At 41.1% G+C, this 22,236-nt stretch overlaps 11 protein-coding genes across 11 annotated transcripts; 5 read left to right on the top strand and 6 right to left on the bottom strand.

Annotated features, from left to right (window-relative positions):
• Nucleotides 1-359: 359 nt before the first annotated feature.
• Nucleotides 360-1,279, bottom strand: BCR41DRAFT_301559 (RmlC-like cupin domain-containing protein; the record flags this gene model as incomplete). The annotated part of the gene is made up of 2 exons (XM_022020629.1): nt 360-807; nt 969-1,279. The coding sequence occupies 2 exons, from the start codon at nt 1,277-1,279 to the stop codon at nt 360-362; spliced, it is 759 nt and encodes a 252-aa protein (XP_021884079.1).
• A 3,893-nt stretch (nt 1,280-5,172) lies between these two features.
• On the top strand, nt 5,173-6,312 carry BCR41DRAFT_393507 (hypothetical protein; the record flags this gene model as incomplete). Its single annotated transcript, XM_022028570.1, has 1 exon — nt 5,173-6,312. One exon carries the CDS (start codon nt 5,173-5,175, stop codon nt 6,310-6,312), a length of 1,140 nt encoding a protein of 379 aa, XP_021884078.1.
• Nucleotides 6,313-6,543: 231 nt separating this feature from the next.
• On the bottom strand, nt 6,544-8,827 carry BCR41DRAFT_348096 (nucleosome assembly protein-domain-containing protein). Its single transcript, XM_022023223.1, has 4 exons — nt 8,751-8,827; nt 8,271-8,384; nt 7,517-7,873; nt 6,544-7,387 (listed from the first exon to the last, which is right to left on the bottom strand). Exons 1-4 carry the CDS (start codon nt 8,764-8,766, stop codon nt 6,705-6,707), a joined length of 1,170 nt encoding a protein of 389 aa, XP_021884077.1. The 5' UTR covers nt 8,767-8,827; the 3' UTR covers nt 6,544-6,704.
• A 155-nt stretch (nt 8,828-8,982) lies between these two features.
• BCR41DRAFT_332996 (hypothetical protein) lies at nt 8,983-10,753 on the bottom strand. The gene is made up of 5 exons (XM_022021870.1): nt 10,685-10,753; nt 10,490-10,554; nt 10,172-10,338; nt 9,279-10,049; nt 8,983-9,140 (listed from the first exon to the last, which is right to left on the bottom strand). The coding sequence occupies exons 1-5, from the start codon at nt 10,701-10,703 to the stop codon at nt 9,059-9,061; spliced, it is 1,104 nt and encodes a 367-aa protein (XP_021884076.1). The 5' UTR covers nt 10,704-10,753; the 3' UTR covers nt 8,983-9,058.
• Nucleotides 10,754-11,291: 538 nt separating this feature from the next.
• On the top strand, nt 11,292-12,342 carry BCR41DRAFT_348092 (putative heat shock protein 10). The gene is made up of 4 exons (XM_022023222.1): nt 11,292-11,355; nt 11,689-11,769; nt 11,871-11,963; nt 12,071-12,342. Exons 1-4 carry the CDS (start codon nt 11,353-11,355, stop codon nt 12,206-12,208), a joined length of 315 nt encoding a protein of 104 aa, XP_021884075.1. The 5' UTR covers nt 11,292-11,352; the 3' UTR covers nt 12,209-12,342.
• Nucleotides 12,343-12,354: 12 nt separating this feature from the next.
• BCR41DRAFT_393503 (hypothetical protein) lies at nt 12,355-13,708 on the bottom strand (the record flags this gene model as incomplete). Its single annotated transcript, XM_022028569.1, has 6 exons — nt 12,355-12,408; nt 12,505-12,597; nt 12,692-12,988; nt 13,088-13,224; nt 13,316-13,477; nt 13,636-13,708. The coding sequence occupies 6 exons, from the start codon at nt 13,706-13,708 to the stop codon at nt 12,355-12,357; spliced, it is 816 nt and encodes a 271-aa protein (XP_021884074.1).
• A 214-nt stretch (nt 13,709-13,922) lies between these two features.
• Nucleotides 13,923-15,815, top strand: BCR41DRAFT_384425 (mitochondrial carrier domain-containing protein; the record flags this gene model as incomplete). The annotated part of the gene is made up of 3 exons (XM_022027566.1): nt 13,923-14,378; nt 14,467-14,696; nt 14,798-15,815. The coding sequence occupies exons 1-3, from the start codon at nt 14,028-14,030 to the stop codon at nt 15,813-15,815; spliced, it is 1,599 nt and encodes a 532-aa protein (XP_021884073.1). The 5' UTR covers nt 13,923-14,027.
• A 161-nt stretch (nt 15,816-15,976) lies between these two features.
• On the top strand, nt 15,977-17,497 carry BCR41DRAFT_348088 (uracil phosphoribosyltransferase-domain-containing protein; the record flags this gene model as incomplete). Its single annotated transcript, XM_022023221.1, has 6 exons — nt 15,977-16,086; nt 16,246-16,390; nt 16,510-16,557; nt 16,730-16,801; nt 17,010-17,162; nt 17,261-17,497. Exons 1-6 carry the CDS (start codon nt 16,084-16,086, stop codon nt 17,494-17,496), a joined length of 657 nt encoding a protein of 218 aa, XP_021884072.1. The 5' UTR covers nt 15,977-16,083.
• Nucleotides 17,387-19,063, bottom strand: BCR41DRAFT_419840 (putative mago nashi protein). The gene is made up of 6 exons (XM_022029819.1): nt 18,988-19,063; nt 18,656-18,774; nt 18,337-18,488; nt 17,803-17,928; nt 17,632-17,680; nt 17,387-17,468 (listed from the first exon to the last, which is right to left on the bottom strand). Exons 1-5 carry the CDS (start codon nt 19,017-19,019, stop codon nt 17,666-17,668), a joined length of 444 nt encoding a protein of 147 aa, XP_021884071.1. The 5' UTR covers nt 19,020-19,063; the 3' UTR covers nt 17,387-17,468; nt 17,632-17,665.
• Nucleotides 19,064-19,260: 197 nt separating this feature from the next.
• BCR41DRAFT_384422 (tRNA-splicing ligase RtcB-domain-containing protein) lies at nt 19,261-21,271 on the top strand. Its single transcript, XM_022027565.1, has 4 exons — nt 19,261-19,556; nt 19,645-19,931; nt 20,061-20,134; nt 20,242-21,271. The coding sequence occupies exons 1-4, from the start codon at nt 19,327-19,329 to the stop codon at nt 21,208-21,210; spliced, it is 1,560 nt and encodes a 519-aa protein (XP_021884070.1). The 5' UTR covers nt 19,261-19,326; the 3' UTR covers nt 21,211-21,271.
• An 88-nt stretch (nt 21,272-21,359) lies between these two features.
• On the bottom strand, nt 21,360-21,739 carry BCR41DRAFT_301373 (protein transport protein SecG/Sec61-beta/Sbh; the record flags this gene model as incomplete). The annotated part of the gene is made up of 2 exons (XM_022020619.1): nt 21,360-21,447; nt 21,678-21,739. Coding segments are annotated over 2 exons (150 nt in total), but the record flags the coding sequence as incomplete, so codon positions are not given.
• Between the last annotated feature and the right edge of the window lie 497 nt (nt 21,740-22,236).

The following is a 22,236-nucleotide window of genomic DNA, read 5'->3' as shown; positions in this document are numbered from 1 at the left end:
TATTGGATATATTGACAGGGCGAATGAAGAAAGGATTTACACTCAGCTTAGTATCTATGACAATAGAAAAATGAAGAGGTTGGGCGCGGAGAAAGCGGGGCCATCGAATATTTTGGAAACAAAGGAAGTTCAGGCGCAGACGAGGAAAAAAAAAAAAGCAGAGTATCAATCTTGAAGGCTCAACGCGGAGAAACTAGTCGACTTCTTTTTACGCCATTTTGCTGTCATCGATCCCTTTCTACTAAACACATGCACAATATCACAGTTCCCACATTCAAATTCACCCACGTACAAACAAACAAACAAACAAAGAGTCTGGAACTTGCAAAACCGACTTTAAGCAATTCCTAAATAGCTCCTTATTTGGTATTTGTCAGGGAGCACTTTAAGTACTCTACAGAAGGACAGGATTCAATCTTTTGACCCCGGGAAGAGTAGAACACACATTTGCCGGATGAGCGGGCCTTGGACGAGCGTTCATTGAACGTCTTGCAAGTCTCGTAAGGTGGAGTGTAAAGGTGGAGGGAGATTGAGCCCTGTGTTTTAAGTGGGTTGGCAACAGCATGTAAGCCCAGCTTGTCGTGCATATATGCGACGGTATCTCTTTGCAGGAATGTCTCTTTCTTGACTTTCATCGCTGTGGTGGCGGATTTCTTATCTTCATCATCACTGTTATCACTACCAACACCAGAGTCTGTGTTGTCTGACTCTTGAATGAGCTTTTCTGGCCAGTGGTAAAGGGTCTCTTTGAGTTCCCCATCAAGGATCTTCATGAGACAGTGGGAGCCAGAGTGATCATGGATGGCACTAGGATACGTAAGGCCATTGCATTTGGTTTTATTTTTTATTTATTTAAATTTTCGGAGAGAGAGGAAATGATAGAAAATACTCAGAAATGTTAGTTCAGAAAGGAACACAGAGAGCATGAAGCGAACACATGGTCTGGCAGAAGGAATGCTTCTTTTTACCTTCCAATAGTCTCTGGCCAGGCAAGGATCATAAGATTAAATTTGCCATTCCCATCATCAACAAGGTTACGTGTGTAGCGACCCTTATCAAAGAGAGCGTACTTGGACCAGTCCTGTTCATTAGACTTGTAGTTGGCCATTAGCTTCTGGATTCTTTCGACATCAACACCATCGCTGTCTAGACCATTATCACCTAACTCGAGGTGCAAAAGGCGAACAAGGTCGTCAAGGTCTTTTGGAACGGGGACATTGGCATCATTTTTAGGATATGGAGTGGCATTTACACCATCTTGTTCGGAGTTGATGGGCATATGATCACTTTCGGGCAGCACGGGAGTAGTAGAAGTACACAATGTACTTGGGGTGAATGAGGAAATTTGAATGGAGTTCATTTTGTAATCAAAGGAGGCAAAGGATGAATGAAGGTGATGGAAGTATGAATGAAAGAGATGAGTCGAAGAGAGAAGTAGAGTTGGTTTTCTGTTTATTCTGTCTCTTTTCTTTTTTTTTTTTTTTTTTTTTTTTTTTTGTTGGGGTAGACGAGGCTTGAAGAGTCAAGGAAAGGACAAGTCTTGTTGTGAACAGGTGAACCTTTATAGAGGTGGCAAGAGAATATGCCACCAGTGCGCTTTCAAGGCTTTGTCTTTTTTCAACCATGAAAGGAAATGAGGTGCATAGTTGTCCCGTGGCACTCTTTGATTTTTGGAGAGCATAAGATGGGGCAGAATGCAGGTATCCAATCGGTACTGGGCAATTTTTTTTTATATTTTTCTTCTATTCATTGCTAGAATAGCATTAAATGACATGACATGATCATAACAACGATTCTAGCTCTCGTTAAGGTTTGAATATTTTTGGTAGTGCATGATATATTCGAGAAGAAAGATCGAAGGAGCGCCCAGATGACTTGGCTTTTTTCCCCCATACCATGTTTTTATTACTATTATTATTATTATTATTATTATTATTATTATTATTATTATTATTATTATTATTATTATATATTAGCTCAATGCGGAGTCGTATATTGGATGATGTAAAGACGCTCTGGAGCTTACTCGTACGCTAGCATCAAAAAATAATATGCATCTGTGTGTTTGTCTGCAGGGAGACCAGGCGGCCAGTAAACATTTAGTGACCAAGCAATTGTAATCAATCGTTTTTTCCCACATCATCTCCTGTTGTTGGGCGAGTGTGTCACTTGTTTCTGAGGATTTAATAGGATTAATAGGGTTTGCTGTAATGTGAATGAAATAAAAGTCTAATCCCCAATGCTTATTGGATGTCGCTAGAAGTAGTGTAGCAGCGCATTGACGCCTGCTATAGCAATGGCAGTAATGGCATAAATGAGGATTTCTAGACCCGTCAGTAAACTATAATTTAGTATTGAGCACTGGAGGCTGGACGCTTTGAACATGGACCCTTCTATTAGTCCCAACAACTGTGTTAACATGGTAAAACTCACTACCTCTATGATATGCCAGTAAAGATTCATCTTCAATCACCTTAAAACTTTATTTTAACTCTACCGCTGAGAAGTTTCTAGTAAAGTAGCAACGATTTGATTTTATTACGCGTCGGGGCGGCGGTCTCACCCATAATGTGCATAGTGTGCAGTGTGTCTTTGCCGAGGCTGCTAACCCCAGATGGTATACTTCTCTTTACTGCTTATTCTGCAGCTTTCGTCAACAGTTACACTCTTGCACTCTTGAAGATCGCCATGCGGGGCCAGATCCTTGAGTTAAACGTGTTGTTTTTTTCCGGATAGAGTGGGTTATTGTAAGAGGCATCAGTCATATGAACCTGTGAGACCCCATTTGGCCTGATCATTTGTCAGCACTGGAAATCTTTCGTAGTTCTCTGATCCTGATCTTTCTTCTCCACAGCCTCTGAAGTCTCTTTGTTTATTTGGTCCTTGGCCGCTCCTGAACATGGCCAAGTTGACCATTTTTATTGTGTTTTCAAACAGCGGCATAATGTTAGAGAAGAACCACTTTGCCTGTCATTGTTTGGATATTATATTGATAAATATTATCTATCCTATTAAATTGTGAAATATCTTAACTTGGCCAAGTAATGGTTTTAGACATCAACACTGTGAGGCAATCTTTTCGACCTTGACAATGTCAAGGAAAGTTTTAAAATTTATGCACATGTGACCGTGAGTTTCAAATTTAGAAACTTTGGCCCCTTGGCATGAAAAAATGCAAAGGATTCTCAGGATCGGCTTTGTAATTGGGAGGCTTCTACAGCAAGTCAGGCAACCGACTACAACCTCTTTTCATTTCCTTTTATCACAATCTCAATCTAGTCATCAATTCAACTTACACAATCAATATCACGTTATCATGTCGAAAAGCAGATTACTTCCGAAGAAAAACTATGGAGGCGAAAAGTGGATATTAAAGGAAGAAGAGGCCCGAATTGGACTCCTGAGGAAGATCAAGTGATCTGCAAAGCTATTCAAGATGGCAAATCCTGTTTTGAGATCATTGATCATTTCCCAGGACGCACCACAGATTCTGTCAACCATCGCCTATGCTCAATTCGAAACGAACAACTCCGTTCATTAGCATTTAATGTACCTGCTAGACCTACTGGAATTCTGACTAAATATGCAAGACGGTGGGATCTAGAAAGCCTAAAGGATATTGCTACCTCGCTGAAAGAGAGTGACGAGGCGAGCAATATCCCTGAAGACTTGATGACGCTGAAGTTACAAGTTAAAGAAAAAATCGGTCCTATTCGAAAACCTCATCTCCAGGTCATAAACGCTAAGCAACCCTGGACGGAGGAGAATGACCAACTGTTAGAATGTCTGGTTAAGAAGTGTCAAAACGAACCATATCTCTGGTGTAGGGTTTCGGGCGGGGTAATCACAGACGAGGATGGCAACGTCTCTGTACTTAACAGAGCTTCGACCTCATGTTGTCGTCGCTGGGCACAACTGAACCGACCAATCTCATGGAGCCCAGGTGCGTGGCATGGAGATGAAGATCGGCGACTGATACAAGCTTTGAAACAACAAATCGGAAACAATTTTCAAATGATCGTGAATGTTCGTGGAACTGATGCCCCTTCTAGGTCAAAAGATGGAAAGTACCCCCCAGCTGCTGCAGCTTCGAGCGAGGATAAAGACAAGCCGTTACTACAGCCAGAATCCAAAGAGCTCAAGTCAGTGGATTGGATTGAGCTAGCCGAGTACGTTGGTGCAAGGGACGAAATCCAGTGTCGGGCTCATTTTCACTCAATTTATCATAATGGAAACTATGGGTGCTTTTCCCAGGATGAGATGAAACGGGCATTAGAGGCATATGAGCAATTTGGACCTCAATGGCTCACCATTGCGGCCCGCGTTGGCACACGAGCGCCCGCACAGGTACTTCGGACTGTTAGATATATTTTACGCAAGAAGAAATCGAGTTCTTCTGTTTGAAACCTCTGCTGAAAAAGACCGAAAATAGCAAGACTATTGTATAAGGCGACAGAAACTTTGTTTTTTCCCTTCTAATATGATGTTCTGATCATTTACCGTGAGATGGGATTGATGTGGCGATTTACTCTTTGATAGACGCGAATTTGTTTAAGTGGGATCCACCATCATTACGGTTCATAAAGAAGGGTATGAAAAGCTGACAGCACGAGAGCACTCCATACGTAAATAATAATAATAATCATAATAAAAGTTGCCCGCAAATCTAACGCTTTTACAATTTAACGTCTTGCTTTTCCCGGATTTTTGGGTATTCAAGAAAGAGCCATTGAAAACTTTATGCCATGGGCAAATAAAACAATACAAATCCCCAACGCCTAATCCTGGTCTCTGTTTTTTTTTATCAAAAAGCACAGGCTAGTTTTTAACATGACAAAGTCAATGCTTCATCATACAATCCGATATGAATGGTTGGTTACAAGTTCTGCGATCTAATGAGTTCAGCTCTGTGGGCTACCCTTATCCACATCTTCTCTTCTCTCTTCTTTCTCACTCTATCTCCTTTGCTTATTCAGTCCCTACTATTTTGTCCCATTCATCCAGCGTGAAGTCATTCTCCTTTACTTTCTTTCTTTTCTTGTCTTTTACTCCCCAGTACGTTCAACGGCTTCCTTACCCTAACAATTGTGGAATAGAATTATTGAGGTCCGCGTACAACTTGGGTGCTTGGAATATAATATAGTAAACTACGGACAAGGACGCTCAGTAACCATGCCAGCTTCTTTAACGCAAGAGTCTTGTTATAGTTGCTCTACCATCTCGTCGAAATTATCATCGCTCTCCATTGCGAATTCTAGCGCTGTCTCCATAAAACCTCAACAGAGCAGTTATAAACTTTCTTGTCATCCACAATCTCTCGTCAATCGATGCCAAATAGTGGAGCATAGCGTTTCTGACTCTGGCTTCAGTAACACTATGGGCACTTGCGTTACTTCTTCTATGCCCGCCACCTCCACGATAAAGACGCGCTTCAAGGGTGTTCTTTTTCGCTTACTGTCTCGAAAGCAAGGTCGAAGAACTCATCGTAGCACAAATGCAGCTACAACTTTAACAACAATAGTATCAGCGACAACTGAACCCGCCTCTAACAGCCGTAGTAGTAGCAGTAACCACAATAGTATACTGTCTCAAAAGCAACAACAACAGCAGCAGCAGCAGCAGCAACAACAACAACGATCACCGAATGCAGATGCCACATTTTTACTTTCTCCGTCAAGCACTTCTACTCAACCGGCTTCTTTCTCTAAATCTGTGCGTTCAGTTTGTTGCCTTTCAGCGCAACAGAAGCAACATCGTCGCTTCCCTCGTATCAGAAGCAGCAATGTAAATACTCATATTAACTCTATTAACACTACATTTGCAGCTGCAGCTGCAGCTAAAGCTACGTCTGTTGCTGTGGTCAAAGAAGTAGACTTGGAAATACCTCTTACGGATGTTACTGCACCGGCTTGTTTCCCCGGAAAGGGACCGAATGACCTAGCTATGAAGCAGAGACAACTGCATCAGTTGCAGCAAAGCTCGAAACGACCCTGCGCGGATTCAACACGACCGAGCATCATCCTCACAGCTGAGAGAAGCATGATCGTGTTATCACAATATCAAAGACCTTTGTCTCAAATGTCGCCAGTAACATCAGCAATATCAAGTACACCAACTCTGCCTCGTTCAACATCAAGCAAAAAGTGCCGGTATTTAATTCCCCATCATCACCATCATGCTAAAGGCTCGGTTTCATCACAGGAAACAAATTGTGGAGGTTTCACGTCTGTGGTGGAAAGTAGTTCCACAAGTCCTACGAGTCCAACCTTGTCCTTTTTCTCCCTTCGGTATTCATCCGGCTCATTCTCTTAATCTCAGCATAAAATGAATCATTCAGTTTCCTTTAAAAGAAGAGGAGCAGAAGGCTATCTTCTTTTTCTGTCTCTGTCGTCATAATTAAAGGCAAGGGAACAAGAGACAATAGTATTTGGTTAATAACACGATTCTTTGAGCACATTTTCCATCATTTGAGTTGGCAAAGTCGTATAAAAGTTAAAAGTAAAAAAAAAAAAAAAAAAAAAAAAAAGAGATCACTTTCAAAGCACTTTGTCAAGGCTACTTTTTTAGTTTTATTAAGATGAAGAAAAATGATGAAGAAAATCCCAAAGGGGGTAATGCGTTATTGAATTGATATGAAGATAATAAAGAGTGATCAGGTCTAGAGACTGGGAATCTAAGGCAACTATAATGACGGTATGAAATACTTATTGCTGCTTGCACTCGGGTGCCTTCTCGTCCTTAGCAGGGACATCATCGTCATCATCGTCATCATCCTCATCCTCATCCTCATCTTCCTCATCTTCATCGTCCTCATAGTCAAAATCGTCATCGTATTGGTCATCGCCTTGGTACTGGAGAGCCTTGCCTGTGAACCAATCAACAGCACGAGGAACCAAGTTATCCTTAAACTCTTCACCCAAACCATAATCGATCTCAAGTTTCTCATCAATATCCTCGTCTTCATCCTCAATCTCCTCCTCATCCTCAGGCGCGACTGGAGGGGTGAAGAAGGAGAAGAAGGTTTCTGCAGGAACAGTCTTCTTGACAACACGGGTCTTATTGGTTCCCTTGTGACGTTGCTTCTTGGTCTCAACGGTGATTGAGAGATCCTTGCCCTCCTTCCACTCGATCTTGGTGCCTTCAGCATGATCGTAGACAAAGTCACCACCATATCCAGGCTCCTCCTGGTAATAATAAGTCTTGCTCAAGATATTGTTGGTGAAATAGTCGTTGGGTGAGAACTCAAAATCCAAACGGAAGCCGGGCTTCTCAAAGTACGACAAACGAATATCGACCAAGTGCTTCAATGCACCCTCGTCTTTCTCTGTGATGAGTTCCGAAAATTGAGGATGCGACTTCAAGGCAGTAAGCCAGAATTCAGGAATACCTGTGGAGTAATTTGATAAAAATTAGACGTATTAATATATTAACAAAAATTAACATTACAAAAAAAAAAAAAAATGAAACATAGATCGAAATTGGAATTTAAACGATTATTAATATTAAGCCGTCTTACCCTCAACCTTCTCGGCAGCAGCCTCGTCATCATCATCGTCTTTATCCTTCTCTTCCTCGTCATCACTTGCACCTTCCTCAACCTCGGCATCAGTGGGCTCCGCCTTTCCGCTGATATACTCAGCACGCTTCTGGTAAAGAGGAGTGTACTTCTCAAGGTACTTCTTCTCCAGAGCCATGATCTCTTTCTGGAATTCAACCTCAAGAGCAGTGTGCTTACGCTGCAAAGATTTCAGGCCTTTAACGCGGCGACGGACCTCGGGGCTAAGATGGTTTGTTGAGGAGACCAATCCGCCGAGACGGCCTTGAAGTAGGGACATAAGTTGAGGGTTGTTGGCAAGAATGGCCTCGCGGGTTCCTGATGTGGACATTTCGGAAAGATATAGTAAAGATATAAGAGAGAAGAGAGAAGAGAGAACGTTAGTTATATTAGGCAAAAGAAGAAGGAGGGGAGTAAAAAGGAGAAAGAGAGAGAAATTGGAATCCAACTTAAAAAAATTTTTTTTGTTGGGGAGATATGATGGCTAAAAGAAAAAGAATCAACTGGCAACCACTTCAGGCACGTAATCTCGGTTTAAAAAGTTTTTTTACGATACCACAGCAGTAGAAGATAACAAAGATAGTGCATAGATTATTATTTGACGGTACTCCCCGTAATGACCAGAAGAGGACGTTGAAAAAATTTAAGACGCTGATTATTGACTATTGACCAAGGACTGTTTTTTTTTTTCTTTTTCTTTTTTTTTTTTACTTGCCTGGAGTCTGAATGGTCTCCATTTCTTCAGAAGAGGAGTTGATAGGAGCAGAAAAAATGGGGGTGTTCTGAGGAGTGGGGGCTTCCTGCTGCTTCTTCTTGATATCGACGTTTGCTATGGACAAGAAAAAAAAAAAAGGTTAGAATGGAGGCATGGTGTAGATTGCGTTATTTTAACCTGCGATAACGTCCTTCTGTTGCAGCTGGCCCCAATACATATTTTTTATTCCTTATTTTTTTGTTAGTAAAGATTTGTGTCATTCCAGATTGTCGAGACTCTATTCAAGATTCTGATCCGATGATAGAATGCGATGACACCGTAGATCGTGCGTCAAACAGAGAGTGCAATCCTGAATGAGCTTATAGCTGCTAGGAATTCAAAAGCGAAGACATGTCTCCTACTTTTGTCTCTTTGCCACGCGAATGCCTACAAGAATGATCGGCAGAGCATTGAGTGTTGTTTTGTTGTTTCTTTATTTACCTGAAGACTGATCCATCGTTTATGAGTAAGAAAGAGTGAGAAAGAGAGCTAAGAGTAAGACGACTGAAAAAAGGAAAAAAAAAAAAAAGTCTTTTTACAACTCAGCGTCCAACAAAAGAAAGTAAAAGGGTCGTGCTCTCGCTGTCCAACAGTGGACAATCGCATGGGCTGCAAGACTATCTAGCCCCACATTCCACACTCATTTTTTTTTTTTTTTTTTTAAATTTAATTTATTGTGGCATTGTACGTTTATAAGCTGCATAGGTTTGTGCAAGTCAATGCCTTGCACATTTTGCTCGCCTTTCTCTTTACTTCACGCTCACAAGCTTGACCTCAAAGACTAAGGTGGCATTACGAGGAATATCTGGAGGAGCACCCTGCGAGCCATATCTATTTGCCACATAAAAAAAAAAAAAAAAAAACAAAGGGTAGTGAGAGTTAATGAGTATGAGTTATTCCACGAATCCATTCTCGACGACAGGCCCAAATATGAAGAAGAAGAAGAAAAAAAAAAAAAGGATCACTTACGCTAGAGCCGGTGGAATAGTCAGACGACGTTCACCACCAAGTTGCATGCCTTGGATACCAATATCCCATCCTTTGATAACCTCGCCGCCTCCTAATTTGAATGTAAAGGGCTTTCCAGTAGTGTTCTTGTCAAAGACTTTGCCATTCGTAAGACGTCCAATATATCGCATGCCAATCTTCTTGCCTGCCTTGGCACGGGCTCCATCTCCGACCTTGACATCTTCAATAATTAGCCCGCTAGGGAGGGTCTTGATGTTGTCCTTCTTAGCCTCCTTCTTCTTGGGCTGCTCTTCCGCCTTCTTTGGTTCCTCTTTTACTTTAATAGGGGCAGCCTTATCCTCAGAAAGCTTTTGCTTCTTTGCCGCCGGTGCATTCACTGATTCCTGTTTCTTAACAACTGGGGCCTTCTCTTGCTTCTTTTCCTCCTCATCCTCCTCTTCATCCTCCTCTTCATCCTCCTCCTCCTCCTCCTCCTCATCTTCCTCGTCTCCCTCATGCTCGTCCTCATCTCCGTCTTCATTATCATTGTCCCCATCCTCATCAGAGTCCTCATCCTCATCATCTTCTGAATCTTCTCCAGTAAAGTCAGGATCGTCTTCTGAGTCCTCATCTTCATCCTCGTTAATATAGTCTGCAATCCGCTTAGTGCCTTTAGTAACGATAACATTGCCGCCGACATCATCATCTTCATCATCATCAATATCATCCATGTCGTCCTCGCTGTAGTCCATACCATCCTCAGGAAGATAATTCCCAGATAAATGAACCGCACTAAAAATTGAAATAAGCATGGCGTTTAAGTATACCCTCCATAGGTTCTTTGGGCTGCAAGCAAAGCCAAGAGTTGATAAACAAAACAAAACATCATTTTGCTTTTAATTCGCTTTGCTTACTTATCGCCGGACACAGAGAAAGTAATATCCTCGCCTTCAGTAAAAACCAAATCCAAGTTCTGCTGCTCAGTCTGGCCAGTGATCAAGGAGCAAAGGACGAATGTCTTCGTATCTACTGTAACGCGGACAGATGTACGTCCTGGCTTTGCTTCTTCATCCAGAGCAGCCTACAAGATAATCCAGCATTTTTTTTTTTTTTTTTTTTTTTTTTTTTTAGAAAAAATATTAATAGTAAATAAATAAGCTTCCAAGAAGAAAAATATAAAACAGATCAATTTATGCAAGATAGTAAAAAAAGGGATCAGACTATTATTATACCATGGACAACTTGAACGAGTCGTCAACACGTTGGGTGTAGGTCTTATTAGGAAAGACGGTCAGTCCTTGAGGTTATATTGGGGTGCAGAGAATACTTTCGTCAGTTCCAGCTTACAGAACCGATGCCAAAAAGCCACAAAGCAGTAAACTTTGGGCAGGAATAAAGTCGAATAAAATTCTTCGTTATGAACATACCCCAGAATCCTAAAATCATTCTACTTTGAAGTTTTGAATTAGAGTGAGTGGTTGAAGAGTAATGGTGCAGCATGCAAGCGAAAAAAAAAAGAAAAGAAAAGAAAAAAGAGGCGAATCAAGGGTAGTCACGAAGTTTAAGCCACAGTTTTATTATTGATCTGCTACACACACAAAGCAGCTTCAAGTTCCAGAATATTTTGTTCAGGTTACTGAAGAATTCATCCGAACTGGAGCTCGAATATGGCAGTTCCCTATTTAATTGCTGCAAAACTTAAAATGAAAATTCCAACGAATTTCGCTTGACTACTATACATAGCATTTGATTTTGCATATAAGTGAGGACGCAGCGGAACTGTGTAATCTCATACTCATATTAATCATACGCATTGTCTACTAAGCTGAGGCTTGGCTAAACAATCAATGATGTGTCAAAGAATATCATGCCAAAGGTCAAATAGATAAGTTGGGCGAAGCGGATCGTGTACCATCTGGGGGTCCCTTTCCCTCTGTGACTGCATCTTGTCAACTTTTCCCCTACGGACAAGCTCTGCAAGCCACAGTGGAAAATGCTGGAACAGCACTGGCCCACATAAAAACGGACTTCACACCCGACCTCCGTTCCTCCACAGTTTAACCCACCGTTACTCATTTTTTTACGCGCAACCACCATGGTAAGGAAGCACATCAAGATTCCTCATTAATACACATTACATTTCAGACTGATGTCTCTGTTTCAGGAGCAACAATTCATTCAGAGGACAGGAAACATCATTGGCCGCTCCATACATTTAGATTACATTGAAAGATAGAGCGAGAGATCAACATGATCGCGATCTTATACTGCTAATCTGACATAATATATATGGATATTGCCACGAGATTGTGCTGTTTCCTTTGCCAACGTCCTTCATTCTTTAGGACGTCCCGAACTACTCCGGTGTTGCACGTTGAACACCACCCTGATTTTCTTTGCTTTCAATTTCTTAATGTGCTATATACCATAGGCCTCCCGTGTCACAAAGTTCTCCAAGACGATCGTCCCTATGATGGATCGCGTCCTTGTTCAACGTATCAAGCCACAGCAGGTATGCTATGCGAAATTGTAGAGATGTATACTCTATGGTTATAGAGGATCTGTTCCTAATCAACTTCTTTTTTTTTAACATCTTGTTTATTTATGCTACAGAAAACCGCATCAGGCATCTTCATTCCCGAGAAAGCTCAGGAGGCTCTGAACGAAGGCCATGTCATTGCTGTTGGCAAGGGAGTGGTCACTCAGGTATGACTTTAATTACCCCTGCTTAAGACATGTTTATACTATGCAAAATAGGTTGCATAGAATCTTTGTTACTAACCCTCTGTCCAAAACCATCATTGGTTTTATAGGAGGGCAAGCTTATTGCTCCTGAACTCAAGGAGGGTGACAAGGTTTTGTTACCTCCCTACGGTGGCAGCGCTGTCAAGGTCGATAATGAGGAGCTCATTCTTTTCCGCGAGTCCGAAATCCTTGCTAAGATTCAATAGATCATTGAGCCCAATCATTTTATTGTTTTTATTCAATATAATCTTTTCATTTTATGCAGAGTGAGATATCCATTATATTTTGTTATTATTAATTGGTTTTTAATGAAAGTGGCACTTGCTGGCCCGCAGCAGATATAAAAATTAGGTTACACTATATTGATCGCGCTATGATCACCATAGTCCCCATGTTCCTCTCGTTCCTGTTACATCGTTCAATTGGGAGGTGATCGGTCAAAGAAATATTAAAAAATCGCTTGAGGATACATGTCAGCAGCAGGAATATAAAAGAAGCTTACCTTTTTCCTTTTCTTCTTCTTGCGATGTTCAGAATCCCCTTCGCCTTCATGATGTGTATGTTCATGGTCATGTTCATGTTTTCTCTTCTTTTTCTGAAAGTATTCAAAGTGTATCTCTCCGTAGTTAGTTGTGAATTAACATGTTTAAGCGCCTTGATGCAAAATATAAATAATCAATAACTCGCACCTTTTTCTTGTGCTTGTGTTCCCGACCTCCTTCTTCTCCACGCTCCAATCGGTCAACATGGGGCGAAGACGTTGATGATTTTGAACCATGATGTCCGTGGCTATGATGGTGATGATGATGGCTATGTGCTGGATGTGCAGGTGAACCGTGCACAGAATTTGGATCAGCATATCCCGTCATGGCATGTCCTGATGTTGTGTCAATATTGCTAGCAGGTTTGAATGGTTCTCCTCTTCCTGCTGGAACCTTTGCTATGTGCTTATAGTCCTCTTCTGTGCCCAGAACAGATGGATCAAACTGTAATTCCATCAACAGAAAAAAAAAAATCAATATATTGTCCAACAACGGTAGTTGAATAATAATAACGAGCCAGCAATTGAGGCGCTGAGCTATTACCCCTGGAACAGGCCCTGGCCTCAAACTAAAGCCATCCCTGAGTGTCGATGAAGAAAAGGTGTGGATTGGTCCATAGCTTTTCTCTGGTGCTTCCAAAAGCGCACGAATGTAGTTTCCTGGCCTTATTACGTTCTTTCCTACAATGTTGGATAGTATGTAAACATCGAGAAATTGGCTCAGTGTATGAATTCTTCTCTCCATGTCGCCTGTCATCTTAAGATTTTGTACCTGGTAAGTCACTAATAAACGGAAAATATGTTGGCTCTATTGGCGGCAGATCTTCATTGTTTTCATTCTTCTGTTTAACATAACGGTTATAGAGTGGTAAAAGGTTGAAGGTTGTCATAAGGTCGTGGCTTCCTGTCAACTGTTGTATCGTTGACTTTGCTACTCCAAAAATAAAAATAAAAAATAAAAATAAAAATAAAAATAATTAGCCTTGCATGATTGAAAACATGATCTCTCTGGCTGAATTGATGCTACGATGTTAGATTCTAGAGGAGTCCGCGTCAGCAAATCCTAGGCAAAGTGTAAAAGCTAAAAGATACCTCGCGTCTCCTTAATAAAGTATAACTTTGGTGAGGTAGATTGCACATTGGCGGAGTCCGGATTGTCCGCCATGGTGTGTCTTTCGCAATGGATTGCAAGGAATGGTTGCTCTATCTTTCTGCCCCTGTTGAAATATTGATGCTTTAAGAGGCTTGAAAAGAAATGAAATTAATCTGGATGATGAGAAAGAGTGTGGATAAAGGTCCAAACTCCAAGGAGACTTTTATAGTGGCTTTGAAAGAGTTAATAATGGATGCATTAAACTATGCCAAGTCATGCATGGTAACTCATCCTTGCATTTTGATGCGGCTCGAGATATGACAACATCCATAAAATCAAATAAAGACAACAAGGGTACCAGGATAAAGACTTTCGCCACTCCTCAACATTAATGGTACTGAGCGCTATTTGGAATCTGGCTTTTGGAGTACATAATCCACCGCCGGATACGCTAGACGACGAACTTATCGATGACAGTCTCAGGAACAGGGATGATGGCCACGATCGCGATTACGATCGACAGAATATTGAGAGAGAAGCCAATACTGCCAAGATTCTTGCTCGGCAGCAAGCGGTAATGGATGCTGAAAGTGATATCCTTGGAACAACTGTGTACTTACCAGCACCCAATATCCGAGATGAAGCAGCCGAGAACAAGAGCGGATTCATCCTAGTCGTTACGTCGTTGACTCTAAACAACATTGGCTGTTACCCATTCTTTGGTATTCGCGACAGACACCAAGTAATATCCCTTAGCAAACTTTTATTCTACAAACAAATCATTGGAAGGTTACACTCTCCTAATAACTTGTAATGATCCAATCTTACAGGTGTTTCCTAAGTTATTTCCAGAAACATCACCCCGATCCTCTATTCAGTATCTTCGACGAGTTTACCGTTCGCAAGGAATTCTAGGGATATGGTACGGCATGCCTTGTAGTATGATATGCCATACCTGTACCATATTTTACGAAGCATTCCTGAACAGTATTATTGGACGACTTCGACATCGTTCAAAAAAGACTCCATCAAAAACCATGATTTATCTATCTACAAGAGTGTAAGTAGCAAAGTTCTCCACTGAACTTCCAACTGCTTTATATCTCCTTCATCTGTATCTCATGCTCCTTAATTTTGGAATACCCTACCCTACCTCAATAGTATTGAATTTATACTATATATACCTCTCTATCCACTTCTCCGGAACTCTCTTCTTCTGCGGATGGACTCCCATGCTGGCCCTTGGCCTACAAATTCTTCGTACTTTCATTTGCTCAAGACTTTTGCTACCGACTATGTCCGTGACCTCATTGGACTCTTTCACAGGCAGGGTCAATCTCCCAGCATACTACCTCTCTACTCAACTGTCTTGCCCTCTTATATCTTAAATCTTCTCTTTGAGATCATTCAAACTTGGATCTTCAGATGGATTAATCCGCAACTAGTGCCAGCCAATTTTTTCACAAGGAAAAAGTCAGCGAAAACAACAGTGCAACATCCTCCGCCAGGACAGCTTTTATCACCAGCGCCACTAGGCACAGCAAATATGGCTTCTGACCATACAGCAGTGCCTACTGTGGCCGCTGGCTCATCATTGGAACGATCACTAGAGTCTGGGGCACGTCGAAATGGCCAACACCCACAAGGTCAGCAACAGCAACAAGGTCAACAACAGCAGCATTCGGGGCCAGACTATAGCGGGGCTATGACAATGGTATCTGCGAACGAAATCTCTGCGACAATCATGGCGGCCATGCCAACAGTCTCATCCAGTTCGTCTGCTTCAACAACCATGGCAGTCAATCGGGCTAGACGTGGACTACGATATCTTTCTACAGTGACCCCACGAAACCCTACACTTCTACAAGAGTTTTATCCCGAGATGGTCAGTGCTATGACCAGTAGTATGATCACTCGAGTGTTACTTTACCCGCTTGATACCGTAGCGGCGCGTGTTTCCGCATATGGTGGTTCTTTTCCCGGTATTGGTATGGCGCCTACTCCATATCGTGGATTTTGGGACTGCTGGATCCAATCCATCCGGCCATCTGGTGGAGGAATCCTTGGTTTGTATTCCGGGGTGATCGACTGCATCCTTATCGAGGCCATGGTACGATGGGTTGTACTTGAAGGAACCTGGTTTGCCCATTTAGTCATTAAGTGGTTACACCGGAGATAGAAAATGATAATAAATCATATCGGTTTCTAGAAACACGTGAGATAATATCTTCTAGGTGGGCTTTGCCCCAATTAAACATTTTAAGTTGATCTCGTTCTCGTTCTCGTTCTTGTCTTTTTTTTTTTTTTTTTTTTTTTTTTGAAGCGTCTTATCCTGATAACCATCTTCTCTACCCTCTTTACTCCCTTCCTTTTGCCTCCATTGTTAACAAAGACCTCATCCATATACTTGCCCAACAAAACTAGACAATCTTCTCTTTCCTCCTAATATGGCACGTGTCTCCAATATCCCATGTTCCGAATGACTTGCAAATAGTTGTCAACTTTACATCTGATATTGAAGCTGCGAACATCCAGAGTATCTACTTACTTTTACACCTACATTAATGTGTTGTTTAAAAAAAAAAAAAAAAAATCCTCCTGGCATGTAGTCAACAGAGACCCATCCTCAAGTAACTATACTGGCGCCTACGCCTCAGCTCAAAGGCATGATGAGCATTATTCGCAACAGGGATACATCAAGAGCAGATTTTATCTTTTATGCTGATCGCATCATCCGAATCCTAATCGAAGAAGGCAATAATCAATAGTGAAGATGATGCTCTATATTGAGTTCTTGAAGAGTCCATGGAGGCATCATAATTGTAATATCACCATTTCTAAAAAAAAGCTCGCATTTGAATTCAAACGTTTAGCACTCAACCATTTACCAGTCGTCGAAAAGTTTATCCTTACTCCAACCGGTAATTTTTGTTCCATGATATCTTTTATTTATTTGTTCAATACTACATACATTTATATATATAAACCAGAAGCGAATATGGAGTAAAATTATGCAACTTGAGAAATGAGGCCACGGCCTCTGCTGCATTTTAGTTTGTCATGCACTTATTGGTGTTTTATTTTTGGTATTAGGCCAAGAATATCAAGGAGTCGAATTCCAAGGCCGGATCTGTGGGGTCTCGATCATGCGAGCAGGCGAATCAAGTACGTATACTTGTATTCAGCTGCACCACGTCCCTTAGAATCAAGGGGCGGCGCACGGTGTCAACTTTTTTTTTTTTTTTGGTTGACGATATCAATTTTTCTCTCATGACCCATTCAAAAATACTTACTCTTCTTTATTCATCTGTTTAATTCACCCTTCTTTTTTCTTTTTTCTTTTTTTACAAATGTTTTCTACTCATTATGGCAGTGGAACAAGGTCTTCGGGATGTTTGTAGGAGTGTCCGAATTGGCAAGATTCTCATCCAGAGAGATGAAGAGACAGCTCTCCCGAAGCTGTATTACGCTAAATTCCCACCAGATATTGCATCTCGCTACTGTCTGTTGTTAGACCCAATGCTTGGTGAGCTGACGTTACATTATTTTTATCTTATGAGTAGGTTCAACGTCTTTCTTTTTACTTATATACTTATATATCTGTATATCTATACTACTACACAGCAACGGGAGGCTCCGCTATGAAGGCCATCGAAGTCTTGATTAGTTATGGAGTGCCAGAAGAGAAAATTATCTTTGTAAACCTCCTCTGTTGCCCAGAGGGTCTTTCGGCAGTATTGAAATCATATCCAAGGATCAAGATCATCACTGCGGAGCTAGATGAACATCTGGACGAGAAGAAATATGTTATCCCTGGATTGGGCGACTTTGGCTGCAGATATTACGGAACAGACAAGTGAACAGATAAAAAAAAAAAATAAAAAAAAAACTAGTTAAATCTTTATATCGAAACAATGTGGAAGACCTAGTAGAGTGAAAGCACTCGTGAGTAGTACTTGAGTAAATTCAAGTGCTAGTTTCCTTTTAAAAAATACCATTTTATTCACATTAACTACTCTGAATGTTGATTTAGATAGGCTTAATCTAAAGTGTTACGAACGAAGGAAAGAAAGAAGGATTTAATAAACATATAAAAAAATCTCACAACAAATAATATGAAGTTACACATATGTAAAGAATGTAAAGCAAACTGCATCCGGCTATACCTTCCAATGCAGAGTGATCAGTGAGAACACTAGACACTTGAGATCTTGAACCAAGTAGTAAAATACGCGCAATCCTTCGGGATCTTCACTTCCTTGAACATCAACAAGTGATCCAATTTTGGCAGTCTACAGATAGGAAAAGGAGAAAGAAAATGTTTAAATCAATGCCATAAAATATCCAAATCTCGTCCTTCAGGACTCCAGGATCCTAGGATAGCTGTTATCTACTCAGAAAACTCGCTCGTCGTCGCAAATCCTTAGATAATCTTGCTGGAGATTTGACTCTTTCATGTTCCAAAAATCAAATGGGTATTTTCCATGAACAGGCTGTCTTGTCAAGCTTGTCTCTGACATAAATGCTATCGTATCCATGACGAACCAAAGCATTTGGCCACAGTTTCTTTCTTTTTTCTTTTCTTTTTTTTTTTTTTTTTGTCTCTCTAGACTCGATTTTTGATTGTCCGTTCTCATATTGCTGAGTCAAGTCCACATGAGATGATTTAGGATTTTGTCCATCTTATTCGTTTTTTATACCTCAAAGGAGACGTGTTCATTGCCAAATCGAATTTCAAGCTCCTGCTTCCCAACAACATTCTTCTTTGGCCATTTTTGATCATCTTCTTTCATAATTTCAGACTCGTCAATGATCCGCTTGAGTTCCTTGATCATCAGGGGACTCACAGTCACTGAAGGATAAAATAAACATTCAAAAATAAAAAAAAGATCGTGATTGATCAATATGCCTGTTTAAAGATTGATGCAACAAAAAAAAAAAAAAGAAAAAAGAAAAAGAAAAGGACATGTCGCTTGGTCCTAAAATCGGTAAAATCCAAAAGTCATAGCGCATACATACTTTCTTTTTTGATCAAAGAGTCATTCCTGTAATTGGAGTTATTGGCATATCTACAACGTCCGTCAGCATGGAACTCAAACTCGATAAACTCATGTCCGTAGCGTCCTTGATGACCGGAGCTAAATATGTGTATATGTTTTTATGCAAATAAGCGTGATGTCGGACAAATAGGCCTTGTCAGGAAATTGTTTATATGATAGTTCATGGACGCTCTTGAGGGTCATTCCTCTCCTCAGCCCTGCAATGCCGATTTCTCTTCCAGGCTTTATCCCCCCCCCAAAAAAGGAAAAAAAAATCTAACAGCTATAGTGCTATAGTTTCCAACGCCTTACTAGTATCGCACATAGAATTCCTCTGCTGGCATGATGGATGTTGGATGGAAAGATCCTCGAATGAAGTCGTTGCTTGAATCAACTCAATAAGCCATAAAGTAAGTTCCCAATGCTATGACGTAGATTGAATTATCGGTCATGTGAATTGACACGGGCTGTGGGAGGGCGAAAGCCCGCAGTTTTTCTGCGGCAGTTACTGTGCCACACGCGTTTGGGATAATCTAAAATGTATATAAATAAGAGCAAGCAAGAAATGTGTTTGATGCCCTATCTCTCTTCCCTTCCGACGCTGGCTTTTATTTTTTTTATTCTCATAACGAGCCATTAATATCAATAATAATGCCCTCGATCCGTCTTACACTCGTCAACAATGCCAAGCAGACCCAGAAGTCTGCTGTCATTCTCAAAATCAGTGATACGCTTGATGGATCCGCGGATCCTATTAACGATATTCTCACCCTTTCAAAGAACAAGTTGCGTCTCAAAAAAGCGAAAACATTGTACCTGAACCATGGAGTTGAACTTAATGACCCAACATGGCTGCTCAATGGCAAAGTTACTCAAGATAGGTAAGGCAATGTTCTTTTCTTTCTTTTTTTTTAGTTTGGTAAAAAGGAAAGAGTTAATTGATCATTCTTATTTCTGTGTGAATATTAGTTTGATTTATGTCTCCTGTGGTGAAGGATACGTTGGACAAACAAAATCAGATACCACAACTACACCAGTAGAGAACCAGAATGATTTGTCAGCTTCTTCCGACAAAGCTGAACCAGATTCTATCGCTGAAAAGCTGAGCACTCTAGAATTGGAACCAGAAATCTCTGCAACAATTACCATTTTGGCCAAAAAGAGCTATATCGATCCTGAAGCAAACGCACAGCTCAACAGGACTGCTATGTTGCCTGGTATGCGTCAGGTCATCGGACAGCCAGATCTTCATCCCGGTAATTCTCTTTTTTAAATAAAAAAATGAACATTAGGAAAAGTGGCAGTAAAGCAGTAAATGAAATGACATGTCACTGACGCATTTTTTTTTTTTTTTTTTTTTTTTTTTTTGGTTTTGAAAATTTTAGGCAACCAGCATCCTATTGGAGCTACATTTATCACGCAAAGTCTGATTTATCCAGCATTGATTGGGAACGATATTGTAAGATGACTTCCCTAGGACTAATACACTCTCCATCAAAAAGTCTTTCAAAAGGAAAAATAAAAGCTAATCAGTCTATACTCTTTGAAAATTGATAATGTTACTAGGGTTGTGGCATGGCTGTATATAAGACGCGATTGCCTTCTAATATAAAGCCTCAGAAAATAGTCGACAAGCTGCATCATTTGGAGGGCCGCTGGACTGAGGGCGATCCACATGGATTTCTGATCTCACAGCTCGGTGAAGAGCATTCGGAAACTGGAAAAGCACATATGGACCAACTCGGTACTGTTGGTGGTGGAAACCACTTTGCAGAATTCGTAGTCGTGGAGCACAGAGTAGACCAGGAGATCTGCGATTCCATCGGGATCACGGACGCAAATGCTTATCTCATCGTTCACTCTGGATCTCGCAGATTCGGGCAGACTGTTCTCGAGACTACCAATAGTATGCAGACGAAGGTTGAGAAGAAACAATTGGGCATTGTTGCAGACTCTGAAGTCGGGAAAAGTTATTTGAAACAACATGATCTGGCCTGTGCCTGGGCGCGAACAAACCGTGAGCTGATTGCGCATCGTGTCCTTACCCGCTTAAACGCTGAAGAAGATGCAGAGAAGATCCTGGACATCTGGCATAACAATGTGGAGCAAAAACTTATCCCAAGTATAGATGCAGAGAGGCCTTGTTGGATCCACCGTAAGGGTGCTGCTCCCAGTGATCGCGGCTTAGTTGTCATCCCAGGCTCACGTGGTCATTTCTCGTACTTGGTGATGCCAAATGGTGAACAGGAAAAAAATGGTTTCTCTTTGGCTCATGGGGCCGGTCGATTACTACCAAGAGCAAAGGCCTTACAGAAACGACCACAGACTTCGAAACAGGCATCAATTTCAGCACTCCAAACTACAGCTCTTGGCTCAAGTGTGATTTGTGAAGATACAGATCTGTTATTTGAGGAACAACCAGAAGCCTACAAGGAAATAACAGATATAATTGATGATCTGGGATCCTTTGTAAAAGTCGTCGCCATCATGCGTCCTATCTGTACATACAAGATGCGCAAAGAGGGTCGAACATAGTTTTGTTGCGCGTTTTTATGTCCATGCATTTTTATACATTTATACAGCCATATTAATAAAGAAACGCAACTAATTAATAGTTTATTGGCTGTGTTGGTATGATACATGGATGATAAAAATGTTCTTGGAGATCCAGCTACAAAATTGCTCTAAGCACGGGTCAACTTTCCGTAAATATGGAGGGCGAAAACCGAAGCGATGAAGGCCAATGACAAGACGAGGACGACAACGGGGTCACTATTATATATCAACATGAGGGTTATGAAATAAGAATATTAATCTCCAAAACATTTGTTATGAGCGTCCCTCGGTGGGATCATAATTCATCCTAGATGAAGGCGTAGGACTGAAAAAAAGGCTTTCTGTGTTCGCTTTGCATTTGATGGTGCCACAGCGATAGTGGTTGTAGATGAGAATTAAGGTGATGCGATCATAAGGAGATGATCGTTGAATAGATAGTGACTTACACACGAAGACCAGGAGAATCATCAGTGTAGATGCGCATCATTCCAGATGTACTAGGGCCCGGAGCGCGAGAAGTCTGAGCCTTGGAGCTAGTAGTGCGTTTCCTAGATAACAAAGAAGGCCCATAATAAGGTGAATGAATACAGTGACATGGCCAGAGTTTGTTAGTTGCATGTTTCCATTGTGTTCATTGCGTCAAACACAAGATCGCGATCAGACCACCATCCTGCCAGAATATAAAAGCATTTCATCCTATTGGTACATTCTCCCAAGGACAAATGCAAATGCTGCACTTTCATGACAAATGATGTATTAACGCACCTTAGAGAAGCAGCACGAGGAGAGGCGCCGGCGGGGTTGGGAGAGGGAGCAGAATCAGACTATAGGTAATATAGTTTGCGCGATCGAATAGAAAGAAACCAATGAGTAGTTGTTTAGTTGTTTGTGAAATCAACAATAGTCGCAGTAGCTCCACAGACTAATCGGTTTTTTCTTATGCATCATTATTGAGAAGAAACCATTGTATTGAATGCTATGCATCTAGCGATTTCAATAAAGGCG

The sequence above is a fragment of the Lobosporangium transversale genome (genome assembly GCF_002105155.1).
Source record: "Lobosporangium transversale strain NRRL 3116 chromosome Unknown BCR41scaffold_7, whole genome shotgun sequence".
NCBI lineage: Eukaryota > Fungi > Mortierellomycota > Mortierellomycetes > Mortierellales > Mortierellaceae > Lobosporangium > Lobosporangium transversale.
The sequence above is the reverse complement of the archived record's forward strand: the minus strand, read 5'-3'. Positions and strand labels throughout refer to the sequence as shown.

Coding starts and splice junctions, on each gene's coding strand:
- BCR41DRAFT_348096 (XM_022023223.1), bottom strand. Junction 7,874..8,270: donor GGAGACCATTCAGACTCCAG/GCAAGTAAAAAA, acceptor TGTCCACATCAG/GAACCCGCGAGGCCATTCTT. Junction 7,388..7,516: donor TGCTGCCGAGAAGGTTGAGG/GTAAGACGGCTT, acceptor ATTACTCCACAG/GTATTCCTGAATTCTGGCTT.
- BCR41DRAFT_332996 (XM_022021870.1), bottom strand. Junction 10,339..10,489: donor ACTCGTTCAAGTTGTCCATG/GTATAATAATAG, acceptor ATTATCTTGTAG/GCTGCTCTGGATGAAGAAGC. Junction 9,141..9,278: donor ACTATTCCACCGGCTCTAGC/GTAAGTGATCCT, acceptor TGTGGCAAATAG/ATATGGCTCGCAGGGTGCTC.
- BCR41DRAFT_348092 (XM_022023222.1), top strand. Junction 11,770..11,870: donor AACGTATCAAGCCACAGCAG/GTATGCTATGCG, acceptor TTTATGCTACAG/AAAACCGCATCAGGCATCTT. Junction 11,964..12,070: donor GCAAGGGAGTGGTCACTCAG/GTATGACTTTAA, acceptor TTGGTTTTATAG/GAGGGCAAGCTTATTGCTCC.
- BCR41DRAFT_419840 (XM_022029819.1), bottom strand. CDS start 19,019: ATGCCAGCAGAGGAATTCTATGTGCGATACTA. Junction 18,489..18,655: donor CTCTTTGATCAAAAAAGAAA/GTATGTATGCGC, acceptor TTTATCCTTCAG/TGACTGTGAGTCCCCTGATG. Junction 17,929..18,336: donor ATGAACACGTCTCCTTTGAG/GTATAAAAAACG, acceptor TCCTATCTGTAG/ACTGCCAAAATTGGATCACT.
- BCR41DRAFT_384422 (XM_022027565.1), top strand. CDS start 19,327: ATGCCCTCGATCCGTCTTACACTCGTCAACAATGCCAAGCAGACCCAG. Junction 19,932..20,060: donor ACAGCCAGATCTTCATCCCG/GTAATTCTCTTT, acceptor TGAAAATTTTAG/GCAACCAGCATCCTATTGGA. Junction 20,135..20,241: donor CATTGATTGGGAACGATATT/GTAAGATGACTT, acceptor TAATGTTACTAG/GGTTGTGGCATGGCTGTATA.